The 16,665-nt window shown below is 36.7% G+C and overlaps 1 protein-coding gene across 3 annotated transcripts in view; it reads right to left on the bottom strand.

Annotated features, from left to right (window-relative positions):
- EEA1 (early endosome antigen 1) overlaps nt 1-16,665 on the bottom strand; it is a 139,595-nt gene that overhangs the window by 27,647 nt on the left and 95,283 nt on the right. For all 3 annotated transcript variants that reach the window (XM_029204740.1, XM_029204738.1, XM_029204739.1), the window contains 5 exons: nt 12,520-12,723; nt 8,920-9,120; nt 7,453-7,566; nt 4,486-4,641; nt 1,795-1,934 (listed from right to left, as the gene is read on the bottom strand). In XM_029204740.1, the coding sequence (XP_029060573.1) occupies nt 1,795-1,934; nt 4,486-4,641; nt 7,453-7,566; nt 8,920-9,120; nt 12,520-12,723 (815 nt within the window). The remainder of the gene's footprint in view (nt 1-1,794; nt 1,935-4,485; nt 4,642-7,452; nt 7,567-8,919; nt 9,121-12,519; nt 12,724-16,665) is intronic.

Raw genomic sequence — 16,665 nt, forward strand, 5'->3', positions numbered from 1 at the left:
AGGGAGGGTGGGAGGGAGCGAGACGCAAGAGGGAAGAGATATGGGAACATATGTATATGTATAACTGATTCACTTTGTTATAAAGCAGAAACTAACACACCATTGTAAAGCAATTATACTCCAATAAAGATGTAAAAAAAAAAAAAAGTCAGTTTTGATATCTATCTATATCTATACCAGCTCTCTATTATGTAAAAAAGTTAAAAGTAGATCCCTATTTATATTGAAATGTGTATATATATATCACACAAATACATATAGAATTTTATTTTAAATATGCCTGTCTTCTATTACACTAAAACCCTTTGAGACATATCTCATTAAATATTTTAAATTAGTGGCTTTACATTTCATGACAAACCTCTAGATATAAAAATAATAAAAAATTCTTTAGTACAAAAAAAAAGAAATAAAGGCTTGCATAGTGACTATAAAACTTAGTTTATATTTTTCAAAGTCACTTAAGGAAGTAATAAATAAATCCACAATCTGGGAAACCTTAACACCCCTTTCTCAGAAACTGACAGAAATGACCAGAGAAAAAAATTGGCAAGGATATAGAAGATTAGAACAACATTGTCAACCACCTTAACCTAACTGATATTTATAGAACACTTTACCCAAAAACACATATATGTGTACATGGAAACTTAACCAAGATAAACCATACACTGTGCCCTAAATGAAAATTTGAAATGTCTGAATTTTACTGAGTATGTTCTCCTACCAAAATGGAATTAAATTAGAAACGAATAACAGTAAGATATCTAGAAGAGTCCTAAATATTTGAAAAGTAAACAATGTACTCCTAAGTAACCCGTAAATCAAAGAAATCACAAAGGATATTTGAAAATACATTAAACCGCAGAGTAATGAAAATACATTATAAGATGGAATTTGGAGGGAAAGAGTTGCATGCAGAGTGAAGGTGGCCCTTGAGAAAGCGGAGCTCTGTACCCTGTTATTTGGGCTGAGTCCTATGACCAGGGGTGAGGTTTAGTCAAACCTCAGATGTGTTTACCCAGCCCTTCTTTCTTAGGTAGTACTCTAGAAATGCAGGACCCCACATAAGAAATGTTTGCATAAAGTATAAAGGCAAAAATTTTAAAAACCTTAGTAGAAATGGAAAGAAAAACTGGGCCCATAGGGGGCCTTGGGAAAGAGAACAAGAACCAACTCAAAGGTCATCTTCACAGACACATGACTGGGTTCCAGAGGTGACAAATCACTCAGTGGGTGATACAAAGGATCAGATGTACTCCCCAAACACCTAGGCACTGGAAACGATGATGTTAAGAGAAGAAATGCCACTTGAGGCACAATATGCATCTGTATATCCTCAAGTTCACAATATCAGGACCCAATTTACTAGCTGTGAGAACAAAAACATTCTGTCATCACTCCCAAAACAAGGATGAAACCATGAAGGTATAAAACAATTTAACTATCATCAACTTTGATGGGTTTTATTTCATTTCCCTGAAAGGTACTGAATACCTTTCCCAGGCTCTCAGCTTCCAGCTTTACTACTGAGAGTCAAAAACCCTCATCATCCTGACACAGATCCAGTCTGCCAACTGTCAGAGTGGTGTATTTGGCCTTTAAAGATAAAGTCTACTGAAATGTGACTGGTCACAAGCCCTCCTATTTAACCATACTGTGATGGCTTTATTTTTCGTTCACATTAATATCAGAAGTTTATAGAATCAAATAAATCTTTAAGCACTGTGATAGCAAAATAAAAATCTTATGAAACTTAGTTTATAATCCTCTCCCTTAAGTAGTTTAGCTTACGTTTCTTTCTCCTTTTCAAGTTGTTTACTCAATTCTGTGGCTCTAAACTCTAAATCTGTGTTCATCTGTCTTTGCTCTTGTAGATCCTGCAAAGCTTGCTCCTTGTTTGCTTTAACTTCAAGAGTATCAGCTTCTAGTTTCTATGGCAGAAATATAATATAAAACCATTTTAATGTCAACGATTATCTATCTATTAAACATTATAACATTTATTTACACTCAAATTGGTGTTGACATAACACACAAAAATAACCAAAAATATTTATGTTATAATAAAAAACACATTCTGAAGCCATCACTGAATAAAGAAGCCATTTATCTTGGAATCTTTCAGAAGACCTAGCAGCTGGCTTTATATATGACAGGCAGTCACTAAGTTTTCACTTTTTAAAATGAACTCTGGGGCTTTCCTGGTGGCGCAGTGGTTGAGAGTCCGCCTGCCAATGCAGGGGACACGGGTTCGTGCCCCGGTCCGGGAAGATCCCACGTGCAGCGGAGCGGCTGGGCCCGTAAGCCATGGCCGCTGAGCCTGTGCGTCCGGAGCCTATGCTCCACAACGGGAGAGGCCACAACAGTGAGAGGCCTGCGTACCACGAAAAAAAATTAATTAATTAAAAAAATAAATAAATAAATAAAATGAACTCTGAATAAGAGAATAAATTTAATTATATTTATTATTTGAGTAAAAGTTATTAACTCAAAAAAAGAAGTTATTAACTCAAGTATGAAAAAACTAAGTAACAAGTTCACACATGGGCCCACTTAAAATAATTCTGGGACTTCCCTGGTAGAGCAGCAGTTAAGAATCTGCCTGCCAATGCAGGGGACACGGGTTCAAGCCCTGGTCCAGGAAGATCCCACATGCCACGGAGCAACTAAGTCCGTGCGCTACAACTACTAAGCCTATGCTCTACAGCCCACGAGCCACAACTACTGAGCTTGCACACCTAGAGCCCATGCTCTGCAATAAGAGAAGCCACCACAATGAGAAGCACGCACACCACAACAAAGAGTAGCCCCCGCTCGCCACAACTAGAGAAAGCCCGCACGCAGCAACGAAGACCCAATGCAGCCAAAAATAAGTAAATTTATTTTAAAATAAATAAAATATATAATCCTTTATATTCAGCTTACAACACTGTTATATAATTATAAATATTCAAAACTAAAATGGAGTTGTCATGTCATCCTTCTCATTAACACCTATTGACCCTAAATATAAAGCCAATTAAACTTCTGATTTTGCTTCTTTAATCTCTTGGTCTAGAGATTATTATTCTTCACACTATGGCTTCTATCTCATACATATACATATAACTGTATGTATTTTTATGAATTTACAAAATCAAACTGTTAAATATATAGTTTGAACATCTATAAGCAATGCTTTTCTTGTATAGTTGTAAAAATTTTGCATACTATTTTATAAGCCAATTTAGGTACCTGTGGCTCTTACTCAACACTTACACTGGATATTCAATGTAACTATGTTAATTCTATTAACTACATATATACACAAACACACACATATATATATATAAAACAGGTGGAATACTTCCTAAAATAATAATTACAAAATGTTAAATATCCGACATTGTCATAGATCACAATAGACACTAGTGGTTCTAAATATCTTTTTTTTTTGGGGGGGGTGGGGGCATGCCACGAGGCATGCGGGATCTTAGTTCCTTGACCAGCGATCAAACCCGTACCTGCCCTGCAGTGGAAGCGTGGAGTCTTAACCACTGTACCACCAGAGAAGTCCCTAAATAACTATTTTCAAAAGATACTCAAGTAGAATTCTCATTAGATGCCTTTCATCTTAAAAAAAAGACCAAAAAAAAAGTTTTTCTGTTCTTTTCAACCATTACATCATGTAATTGATCATACCATTACCATTGACCATAAAGAAAAGGGAACCCATAAATAGAATTGTAAGTGTAATTTTCTTCTTCCATGTTATATTGCTATAGATGCACATATAGAAATATACATAGCCCATGATTCTATAATTGTACAGAAGTGCTTCATCTGACTGTGAAGGTATAAGTTACATATATAGTAACTTGAGAAATTTTTCTTTAACTTATAGAAGTTCTAATTTAAAGGACAAAGGACTCAGGTCAAATCCTCTAATATGTGTAGTCAGTCATTTAATCTCTTTAGTATAAATCAATACTTTCACTTGAAATTGTGTTAAAGAAAGAAGCAATTTATCATAATGTAAATTATAATAGTTTTAATAATATTAAATTAGAAACAAAATCCAAAGGGTATAAATGTAAAATATAAAAAAAGGAAGAAATATACCATACCTGAATATTACATTGGAATAAGGAGGGAAGGAGACAGGAATGATAGGGCAAAAGAGACTTCACAACAATAAAATACTAAGTTCCTTGTAATTATAGAGTAGATCCTTGGTTGGTTGTCTCTTTAAAACACTTACACATCACAATGCAACCCATATATATGTAAACTGCTATTTGTAAAAGCCATCCATTAGTGAAGAAATTAAAAGTAAAGGTGGAATTCAAAATTAAGACATGAAAAAACTACAAGTAATTTTTTAAATTGGTATATCACAACTTCACATTTGTTTGCAAATTTAAAATCTTTGATTCCTTCTAGGTCATCAATTTCCATTGCTACAAGAGTAGAAAATATGGCTACAGTTTCCTTTATACAAACCTTAATTTGACATTCCAGTTCTTCAGTTTTCTGTTCTAAAGAGAGATATTTCTCTTTATATTCTTTAAGATGACTTTCCAGCTGACTGCAATGTTCTTGCTTATCCTGCAACTTTGTAGTGACCTGATCCAACTGAGTAGTGATCTTATTTAACTCCTATAAAAAGTACAATTAAAGATAACTTTGGTAAGGTTTACTTTGCTGTAATGCCCAAATGTTTTTTCAAATTAAAGCAGAAAACTCTAACTTTATTTAAGAAGCTATTTTGAGTAAGACCATAGATAAGTCTAATAATATATCACAGGTTATATTTACCCACCAATAAAGGACCTGAACTGAAGTTGTACATAGTCTGAGATACTACGTTTACATACATAAGAGCTCAATAACTTTTTCTAGGAAGAGTTATTTTAGGAGCCAAAAGATACAACAGAATATTAAACAGGCTAATAATAAAATAACACTTTTATACTATAATTAAATGTTTTCAATGTTCAAAGCACCATTTTTAATATAATTTTTTAATTACAGGGATTACATTATAAAACTTGAACAATTCATTTGGAATATCTAGTTGCACAGGAAAAAACAAAATAAAAATTACTAGTAAATCCACTACCCACAGTTAATTACTATTGTTTTGATAACTTTCCTTCTAGTCTTTTCTATATGTTAGTTTCTATTTTTTGATTTGTACTTTTAAAATAAAGGAGGTCACTTTACATACTGTTTTACTGTACCCTCCTTTGTTTTTTTTTTTCGTTGTTTTGTGGGTTTTTTTGCGGTACGTGGGCCTCTCACTGCTGTGGCCTCTCCCGTTGCGGAGCACAGTCTCCGGACGCGCAGGCTCAGTGGCCATGGCTCACGGGCCCAGCCACTCCACGGCATGTGGGATCTTCCCGGACCGGGGCACGAACCCGTGTCCCCTGCGTCAGCAGGCGGACTCTCAACCACTGCACCACCAGGGAAGCCCTAACCTCCTTTGTTTTTACATAACAATGCATCATGAAACTGTGACATTATTTTCTAAAATATCATTATACATGACTGCGTAAATTTCTATTTTATCAATACAGACCATTTTTTAGCCAAATGTCCTATTTTATATTCTTAGATTGCTACAAACCTTTCTGCAGATATGCTAACAGCATGCTTAAAACTACGATTATTCCCTTAGGGTAAAGGACTAAAAGTGAGCTAATGAATATGAAAAATCCTAAAGGTCTTAAAATAAATATATTGCCAACCAGCTTCCCCTACCACCATCAAAAGGTTGAACTAATGTATACTATCGCAAGCAAGGTATGGAAGTGGCTTGTTCTTCTTCACCATGTCCAATCCTTCCAGTGTTAAACACTTACACACAAACATTCTACCTTAATAAGGGCATATTCCATTATTGTCTTAATTTGCAATTGGTTCTTAATGAACTTGAGGATTTGCTAATATAGTTTTGATCATTTACTTTTTTTTTAGTCACTAATTTCTTATGTAAAAGTGTTTTAAACATCAAAAATATTAACCCTTCATCAGACATACTTCAGAAAATGTTTTATTCTTTTGCTACTTGCTTTAGAATTTTGTAATATTTTTGGCAGGTAAATTTTAAACTTTTATGTGGTTATTCTTATAAATACTTTTTCCACTATAGTTCCTGGCACTGACCTAATACTTAGAAAATACTTTCCAGATGTGTTTAGCAATAATGTAAATAACAATATAAAGTAAAAAGCAAGTTGCAGAACATATATAATGATAGTATATGTATAAAACAAAAAGATCTGTGTGTATATACACACACACATATATTTTTGTTCAATGTTTATATATGTCTGGAAGGATACATACCAAATTTAAAAGCAAAATTTCCATATAAGGAGAAAAGATGGATTGGGGTTAAGGGTAAATATAGAAAATCATTTTGTTTTGTTAACTTGATACACTACTATATTGTTTAAAAACTGTTTGGACCAACAACCAGTATTACTTCTCAAGCAAAAAGTAAACTTTAAAAATTCCTACCTGGTCAAAGGTAAGAAAAATCTACCAGCATTTTGCGCTTGGCCCTAAAGGAGGAAGCTTTTATTCTACCAGAAGTGTTGAGAAGAGTAACTTGTGTATGCTTTCCAGCCCTACTTACTCCTACCCCCAAGAAAAGAGAGTAACTCTTACTATTGAGATGGAATATATGGTGCTCTTTTCCTGCTTCCAAGTGGGAAGTATATCTGGGTCACAGCCTGATTACCTACTTAAAACAGGTGTGGAAATCTGTCTCTTTCCCAGTCATTGGCACTTGATGGGATGAAGCAACAATTCAACAATTAGGAGTAAACATTTCAGCTCCACACCAAGGTCTATATTATGGGAGAAATACAATATTAAGCAGCTCAACCATCGCTGCACAAGTCGAGCTTTATCAAAAGCAAAAATGGGGCTTCCCTGGTGGCGCAGTGGTTGAGAGTCCGCCTGCCGATGCAGGGGACACAGGTTCGTGCCCCGGTCAGGGAAGATCCCACATGCCATGAAGCGGCTGGGCCCGTGAGCCATGGCCGCTGAGCCTGCGCGTCCAGAGCCTGTGCTCCGCAACGGGAGAGGCCACAACAGTGAGAGGCCGCGTACTGCAAAAAAAAAAAAAAGATGTTTTTTGTTTTTGTTTTTTTTGCCACGACTCTTGTCTTGTGGAATTTGTAGTTCCCCAACCAGGGATTAAACCCGGGCCACCACGGTAAAAGTACCAAGTTCTAACCACTGGACTGCCAGGGAATTCCCAAAGATGATACTTTTATCTCCATCTGCCTGACTCTTGCATCTACCACTCAACTGGTTCTGAACTCAGGGAGAAATTAAGGAAAATAAGCAGGTCAATCACAATATTATATAAAACTGAGTATCATTTTTACATGTTTCCAGTTAATTTATCTACCAAAACATTAGGTTATGGTAAGAAATTGCATCAGGTTCTCCTACCTGCTGTTTATCTTGTAATGCGTTTTGTGCTGTGTCCAAATGATTTTGAAGATCTGCTCTTTGAGCAGTTTTTGCTGCTTCTGCTGAGAGCAATAATTCAGTTTTGGCTTTAATCTGTAACAAAATTTACAAGTCATTTAATTTGTATTTACTTCTTGATTTCCCCTTGCTTGACTGTACATTACTTTTGTCACTAAATAATTTTAAAAAATTAAATCTTTTGGCAGAAAACATAAAGATTTAGACATTAAAAAATAATTATGTGATAATCCCCCAAACAGGAATGAGTAGGAGAGAATACTCCTAATAATGCTTGAATAAATGATAAAAAGATGTCCCTATAACAGCAAAACACTTCCCCCTCTCTAAAATTGGACATCCACATATTGAATTATCTTTAACTCATCTAATAAATATATTTTTAAAAGAAAGAAATGTGTATCCTCTTTTTCCAAATTCTAATAGTATACTTGTTATTTTATTATATCATTTCTGATTTTCGATGGAATTATTCTCCTCAAATAAAGAAAATTAAGGCTAGAAATGTTTCTATAACTTTCTCTACTATAGTATAGAATAAAAAACCAATGATGAGAATGAAGAAAGAAATATGTCTTAATTTCCACACCATGACTGACTCACTGAGCAAGGCTTCCATACTGACCTCGGAAAGAAAACACATTAAAATACATAATGGGCGCTTCGCTGGTGGCACAGTGGTTGAGTCTGCCTGCCGATACAGGGGACACGGGTTTGTGCCCCGGTCCGGGAAGATCCCACATGCCGCGGAGCGGCTGGGCCCGTGAGCCATGGCCGCTGAGCCTGCACGTCCAGAGCCTGTGCTCCGCAACGGGAGAGGCCACAACAGTGAGAGGCCCGCGTACCGCAAAAAAAAAAACAAACAAACAAAAAAAACATAATGGTACCATACAAAGTTGGGTTTTTTGTTTTGTTTTTTTTTTTGGCCGTGCTCGAGGCTTGCGGGATCTTAGTTCCCCAGCCAGGGATTGAACCTGGGCCCTCAGCAGTGAAAGCGCCATGTCCTGACCACTGGACCACCAGGGAATTACCTAAAGGTTTTTTTTAACCAAACCTTTTAAAAAATCAAATTCAAAATAATTCAAATATATGTAACAGAAATCTAATGGTATAATAGTATCAAACAACTTTGAACTTAGGAAACAATAAGGGCTTCATGAAAAAAAAGTGAAAAGATCTGGTAGTTTCTGGAAGAGTAATTTGTTGGGAGACAGAGAAAGATACGGAGGGAAAGGGAGAAAGGCAAACAGGAAAGCTCAACAACTGTCTAAATACAAACTTTATTTAATTTCTATTCCCGATTTTTTTCTCCATTAATAAGTAAGGCAGGGGTGGGGAGGGAGAGAGAAACGATTTAAAATATGTGATGGCCTAAAATTGGTGTTTTATTCATGCAAACTCATATTAAGTTACATAATTCGATATTACCTGTATATCAAGCTGGGAGACCTTCTCCTTGCTTTCATTTAATTGACTACTTAATTCATTAATGCTGGATTCTAGGGAAAGGACGCGGTCTTGTGCAGCTCTGAGATGTGCCTTCTGCTCTTGCACCTGGTCATGCAAATTCTCCTGGGCTTGTTTATGACTTTCTGACTGATTCTTCAGCTTCTCCGTTAGTTGAGTTACCTACATATAAGCAAGACTCTAATTATGAAGGTCACAAACGATGTAACAAGAACTAAGAAACCCAAATTTAAGCACCATGAGAATGTTAAAGTGCTCTATGATAGATTATCTCAACTTTTTTTAGAGAAACATTATTCACATCTTTCCAAAAATAAGTAAACATAATCTCTCAAAATCATAAGAATAACATCAAATTCAGAGATTCCTATTATTTTTAAAACCAACTCTACTGAACTATAATTTAGATGTAATAAAATTCACCCAATTCAATTGTACAGTTTGAGGAGAGCTGATAAATACATGCATTCATTTAACCATCACCACAATCAAGCAAGAGAACATTCCGATTACCCCCAAAAGTTTCCTCATGCTCCTGTGCACTCAGTACCCACCCTCCACTCATCTCTGGCCCCAGACAATCACTGATCTGATTGAGTAATAAGAGTTCCTTATATATCCTGGATGTTTCTGAATTGTCAGATATATGTACTACACATATTTTCTCCCAGTCTGTCTTGGCTTTTATTTTTGTAATGGTATCTTTTGAAGAGCATTCATTTATCATTTAGGTGAAATCCAATTCATCTGATGTTTCTTTGAGGTACTCTGGTTAGAATGCATTGAGTTTCTTGAATCTGTGGTTTCATATTTTTAATTAAATTTACTATTTTTTCAGCCACTATTTCTATAAATATTTTCCTCCTCCCCACTCTTCTTTGACACTCATTATATGTATGCTAGATTACATGATACTATCCCACAGGTCATTAAGGCACTGTTCATTTTTTTTCCAGCCTTTTTTCTCTCTGTGCTTCATTGTGGACAGTTTCAATTACCTTGTCTTAATGGTCACTGATACTGTTTTCCATTTGCTTAATCTATTATATTCATCGAGTGAAATTTTCATTTCAGATTTTTTTTTAATCTCTAGAAGTTCTAATTTTTAGTTTCCACTTCTATTTCCATTATTATAGTTTTTTCTTTATATCCATAAGTATATTTTATTTTTTTAAGTGTAAAGGGTTTTTTTAAATTATGTGTAACATAGGCAAAATTATTTTATTTATTTTTGGCTCCGTTGGGTCTTCGTTGCTGCCCACGGGCTTTCTCTAGTTGCAGTGAGCGGCAGCTACTCTTCGTTGCAGTGCCCAGGCTCCTCTGATTATGGTGGCTTCTCTTGTTGTGGAGCATGGGCTCTAGGCGTGCTGGCTTCAGTAGCTGTGGCACAAGTGCTCAGTAGTTGTGGCTCACAGGCTCTAGAGTGCAGGCTCAGTAGTGTGGCACACGGGCTTAGTTGCTCTGTGGCATGTGGGATCTTCCCAGACCGGGGCTTGAACCCATGTCCCCTGCATTGGCAAGTGGACTCTTAACCACTGTGCCACCAGGGAAGTCCTGGTAAAATTATTTAAGTCAATAAACTTTTAAGGAATTTCAAGTGTTCTGATTCTTTCCACTGCCAATCACCTTAGTTCCTCCAAACTCAAAATCTTCAAGATAAAATAGCCCTTTCAAAAACAAGTTGTCATGTGAGTCAGCCCACAATTCTTTTAGTTGGGCTTCTATCTCCAACGGAATACGAACACACTTCAACCAAAATTTCCATCCTGTAATCTTTGGGATCCAATTTCCTCAAGCAATTTACTTTAGAAGCACGTTTAGGGTCAGGAGATGGATCTGCCTGGTTTTGAATTTGACACCCTTTTAAAATGTATTAAGTTCAGGGCTTCCCTGGTGGCGCAGTGGTTGAGAGTCCGCCTGCCGATGCAGGGGACACAGGTTCGTGCCCCAGTCCGGGAAGATCCCACATGCCGTGGAGCGGCTGGGCCCGTGAGCCATGGCCAATGAGCCTGCGCATCCGGAGCCTGTGCTCCGCAATGGGAAAGGCCACAACAGTGAGAGGCACGCGTACCGCAAAAAAAAAAAAAATTTATTAGGTTCAAATCACATTCACTCCTAAGCCATCACACCCTAGAACAGTACAGATCGTTGGGATATGCCAATATCTTTTTAATATGATATTTTTTAATTTATTTATTATTTATTTTTGGTTCCATTGGGTCTTTGTTGTGGTGCGTGGGCTTCTCATTGCGGTGGCTTCTCTTGTTGTGGAGTACGGGCTCTAGGTGTGCAGGCTTCAGTAGTTGTGGCACGCGGCTCAGTAGTGGTAGCTCACAGACTCTAGAGCACAGGCTTAGTAGTTGTGGCGCACAGGCTTAGCTGCTCCATGGCATGTGGGATCTTCCCGGACCCGTGTCCCCTACATTGGCAGGTGGGTTCTTAACCACTGCGCCACCAGGGAAGCCCACCAATACCTTTTTAAAATCCAGACACTGTGTTCAAGATAAAAGCCTAAAAAAAGAAGCCATCTTTGTTTCAGGTCAACATTAAAATTAGAGTACTAAATCAATGCAGCTGGTAGTTTAAAAGCTTAAGATATGAGGGAAATTATCAGCTCTATAATCCTGGAAGCAATCTTTATGTTTATCAATACACCCCCATCACTTTAGTCTCTTTTAGGTATCATGTGCCTTCTTATTTGTATCAAAACTCATACTGAACACTGAGTTCTGAACACTGAGCAACTTTCAACTATAAAAGCTAGTCTAAATAATTCTTCATAAAAACTGGTAACCTAGGCTAACTTTGAAATTTGGGGAAAAAATTTGTGTTATATTCTAACACCCAAGTTAGAAAAGTGATATGACCTACTTATACTTTAATACTTTCTCATTTAGATAATTAGAATTCTCTTATTGGACAATTCTTCCAAAAAGTGACTATAAATTCTTTACAGTTTGAAAATGTATTAAGCTAAATTTTATAAGTTTCACTTACACTAACACATAGATGTTAGAACGATAAGGCAACTTACCAAAATTATTATTAGCTATTCCAAACACATATACAATATCAAAATATAGGTAACCACTAAGCCTGGTTATTAACCAATACATAATAACAACTAACACTTGATTAGTGGTTTTAGTTTATAAATATATTTTGTTATTTACTTTTTTCAAAACATCACAAAATGCCATGAGGCAAGTATATATTATTAATAACTTTTCAATATGAGCTAACTATACTTTTCAAATGAGCTAACAAGGGGAAATGATTTGCTCATGGTCATCACAGGTAATAAATTACATCCTGGGACATGAACTGAGAGTTCCTTCATCAAATCATATTAGCTTATTTTCACTACAATAGCAACCCACCTCTAAGGTAAATAAGATAGTATTTGTCAGAAATACATAATAATTTTTAAAGTACTAAAAATAACAGAAGAATCATTTAGATAAAGCACTTAGTAAGATTTAGAGAGATAAAAGTAAATTTTAGCAATAGAATACACTTGAAAAGTAAATTTTAGAAATAGAATACATTTGACAAGCTTACTTGTTCTTGTAATGTATGGTTTTTTTCTTGTAACTGGTTAAGAACAGCAGTCTCTCCCTCACCAGCCTGAATTTTTGCATAAAGGTCTTCTCTTTCCTTTTCTAGTAAAGAAATATTTTCTTTACTCTTCTGTAATAAGGCTTCAAGGTTCTGGATCTTTTGGTCCTTATCACCAATTTGACGTAGTACTTGTTCTAAATCATTCTGTAAAGAATTGAAAACTACTACCTTAATGATAGAGAACTTAAAAAGTTATTCCTCAAACAAAATGATAATAAATAAATTTTAAGACTCAAACTCTTAGTCTTACATATTTTTTACTAATCATTACATTTTAACATGGCAAATTTAATTAAATAATTAGAACTATATACTTAACAATATAAACCTATATTACTGATAATAAACTAGAATTTAACCAAAATACCCCTTCAATTAACCACATTCTTACTCTAACACTCTGACCTCACCACCTACGACGACTCTTGTTTACTCCATTTCAGACACGTGGAACTCCTCATTATTCCTAATCACACCAGGCACATGCCCACCTCAGAGCCTTCGCACCAATTGTCTCTTCTGCCTGGCACACTTCCTCACAAAGTCACATGGCTCATTCCCTCTCCTTCCAATGTTTGCTCAAATGCCACCTTCTCAATCATACCTACCCTGATCATTACATTTAAAATTGCAGCCTTTCCAAATACTCCCTCTCCTGAATATTTTTTCTTTCCATAGCACTTATCTTCTAACACTAAATAATTTACTTATTTTTCATGTTTATGTGCCTCCCTCTGCCCCCTCACAAGAATAGGCTCCAAGAAGGTGAAGATTTTTATCTGTTTTATTCATCAAGGTATCCAAGACCTGTATGTTCTAAGATATTTACTGAATGAACAGAAAAGTAAGTGACTGTACTCTAACGCACATACACTCATGAAAGATCATTTCAGTACCCCAATAGGACTCTTCTGTCACTACATCAAAGGATCCCTCTTCTTTACCTCACCAAGGACCATCATGTTACACAGAGCACATGCAAGAGCCCACATCCAGAGCAACACTCATTAATGTTGAGAGCTATCTGATCCACAGCCTTTGCCTCTGCCTCAATCATTCTAAGAGAGCCAGAGAGCCTCCACCCAGAACAAGGCCCTAACAAGCCCTTATGCAAACTTTATAGCAGCCCACACCACCTTCCTGAGACAGAGCCAGCAACCCCTTGGTACCCTCAACGAAGTGTGCCAATATTAAAATATGTGAGATCGGGGCTTCCCTGGTAGCGCAGTGGTTGAGAGTCCGCCTGCCGATGCAGGGGACACGGGTTCGTGCCCCGGTCCAGGAAGATCCCACATGCCGCGGAGCGGCTAGGCCCATGAGCCATGGCCGCTGAGCCTGCGTGTCCAGAGCCTGTGCTCCACAACGGGAGAGGCCACAACAGTGAGAGGCCCGCGTACCGCAAAAAAAAAAAAAAAAAAAAAAAAAAAAAGTAAGATCAGTCACTTTCAAACATGTTTCTCATCCCTTTAAGTTTCAGTCACAAAACGATGAAAAGCAACCTAATCTCTCTGCTCTCATCCTCTGTTCCTGCCACTAAGAACCCTCTCCGTACATTCTACCAATCTTCTGGAAACACAGTTCCAGGGCTAAGCTTTTTCTAGAACTATCACTCTATTTCCAAGTCTAACTGAAGTTTGGTGCTCTCTGTACAGATGCTGATTCCCCATCAGCCCTCTCTGATATGTAAGGACTGTTCTGTTGGGCAAGCAGGAGAGGTTGACTTTTTCTAGATTTCTTCACTGCCATTACTCTCTCCCTCAAGTAGAAGGTTTATGCTGCTTTGGGAATTATGTATTCATTTATTCTACCCTCTATGCTGTGTTGCTATCATCTATAAATCCCTACCTCATTCACTGAAGACTTGAGACCTGATTTAGTCTTTCTCTCAATCCCAATTTCTGCCAATTTCCTGGGAAATACAAAATACATAGAGAATTAAGAGTACAGCCTCAACATTCATATCATCTTAATTCCTGGACCTTTATTCATTCTATTCAATCACTCACATGCAGGATCTTGTAATCACCTGAAATTGTTCTAGATAAAAAAAATGTCAATTATCCTACTCTGTGACCACAACTTCCTGACTGTCTTCCAGTTTCATGACCTCATTTCTGCTCTTCAATGTCAGAGACATTAACCTCAATTTTATTCTAGCATATTTAGCATACACCTAGCTTTTCTTCCTGATCCTCATATATGGATATGAACTAACCTTAACTATTCTTTCATCTACATTCTCCATTTCCTTTTACCCCCCAAGTTTCCAATACAGCCACTCCAAACAAAAACCCAATCCTAGATCAATGGTGCAATCTGCTTTCTCCACACCTACATTTCTAAGCACTATTAGAGCAAAATCACAAACCTCCATAGATTGGTGCCACCACAAATTTCTAGACTCCAACCTCTATTATATACTCAGAATCATCTTTTCACTCCTGTCACTTGAGTGGGGTTCGCATCCTCAAATATTCCCCTAAATAACCATTTAAAAGCTTAATCTTAATCTCCAAATTCTTAATCTCTGTCCACCAGACATTCAGCTATTACTATTCAAACTTAACCTGGGGGGTGGGCGGTGCTATATTATCTTCAGGAATGACCTACCATGACTTTTCTTCCTCTTACCTATAAAATTATACATAGACATATATAATTCAAGAATATTTACACACTACTATATGTAAAATAGATAACCAACAAGGACCTACTATACAGCACAGGGAACTATACTCAATATTTTGTAATAACTGTAAAGGGAAAGAATCTGAAAAAGAATATATATATATATACACACACACACACATATGCATATGTATTTATGTATAACTAAATCACTTTGCTGTACACCTGAAACTAACACAATATTGTAAATCAACTATACAATAAAAATAAATAATAAAGTAAAATATATTTAAATACACACACACACACACACACACCCCTCCTTTCTTCAAAGGATATCCTTCACAGGATAAGTTTGAATTTACCACCACCCATTGTATCAGTGACATCATAGCTTATAAATACCTTATTCCTTCAGTCACCTCCCCTTCTCCAATATCCTCAATTATTCCCTCTCTACTAGTCCCTTTGTCCTACATTATAAACATATTCAGGTATCTCTGGTTCTCAAAAACACTTCCCAGACCAAGTACCACTCCAGCTTCTGCCCAGTCTTTATGCAATTCACATTTTAACTTCAAAAGTAATGCATATTTACTTTCCCCACTCCCTCATCTCTCATTTACTCATCAATCAAAAATCAGACATTCATGTCTATCACTTTATTGAAATTATGCTTCACAAGGTCACTAATTCTTAACTACTTAACCTAATGAATATTTTTCATTTATCATACTGGGCGTCCTCTCCACACACCCACATTTGAAGTTGCTGCTTACTCCCAACTTTTGACTCTCCCTAGTCCTTTGGCTTTCACTCTGCAAGGTCTCCTTAATTGCTCTGATCATTCTTTCTTTGAGCTGTTCTTCCTCTACTCATCCATCCCTTAAATGTTAGTGTTTCCCAGAAGTCTTGTGTCACCAGTTGTCTGTTTTTCTCATTACACTCTCTCCCTGGTTGATCACATTTACTGTAATAATTCCATTTACCCCATAAATACTGTCTCTCACAGCTAATATATAGCATGGTCCTCTCCTTCAGGCTTTAAATTAATACATCCCATAGGTGCCTCAAGACTTGTCCGAAACTGAACTCACTGCACTGGCCATCTTTCTCAAGTTCATTAACACAGCTGATGATACCTCCATTTACCATGTACCCAATGTTATCAGTCTGCAAGCCATTCCCTATCTCTGTCATTCCCTACAACTATTAATTTACCTCCAAAGTAGTATTCATATTTGTCTTAAGTAGTATTTTACCTCCAAACTAGTATTTACTTTACCTCCAAAGTAGCATTCATATTTGTCCCTATGATATTTTTTAGCAATTGCTTAAACTAAGACCATCATTATTAGGCTTCCCTGGTGGCGCAGTGGTTAATAATCCGCCTGCCAATGCAGGGGACACAGGTTCGAGCCCTGTTCCGGGAAGATCCCACACACCGTGGAGCAACTA

The sequence above is a fragment of the Monodon monoceros genome, unplaced genomic scaffold, assembly GCF_005190385.1.
Source record: "Monodon monoceros isolate NGI ecotype Baffin Bay Population unplaced genomic scaffold, NGI_Narwhal_1 Super_Scaffold_6, whole genome shotgun sequence".
Taxonomy (NCBI): domain Eukaryota; kingdom Metazoa; phylum Chordata; class Mammalia; order Artiodactyla; family Monodontidae; genus Monodon; species Monodon monoceros.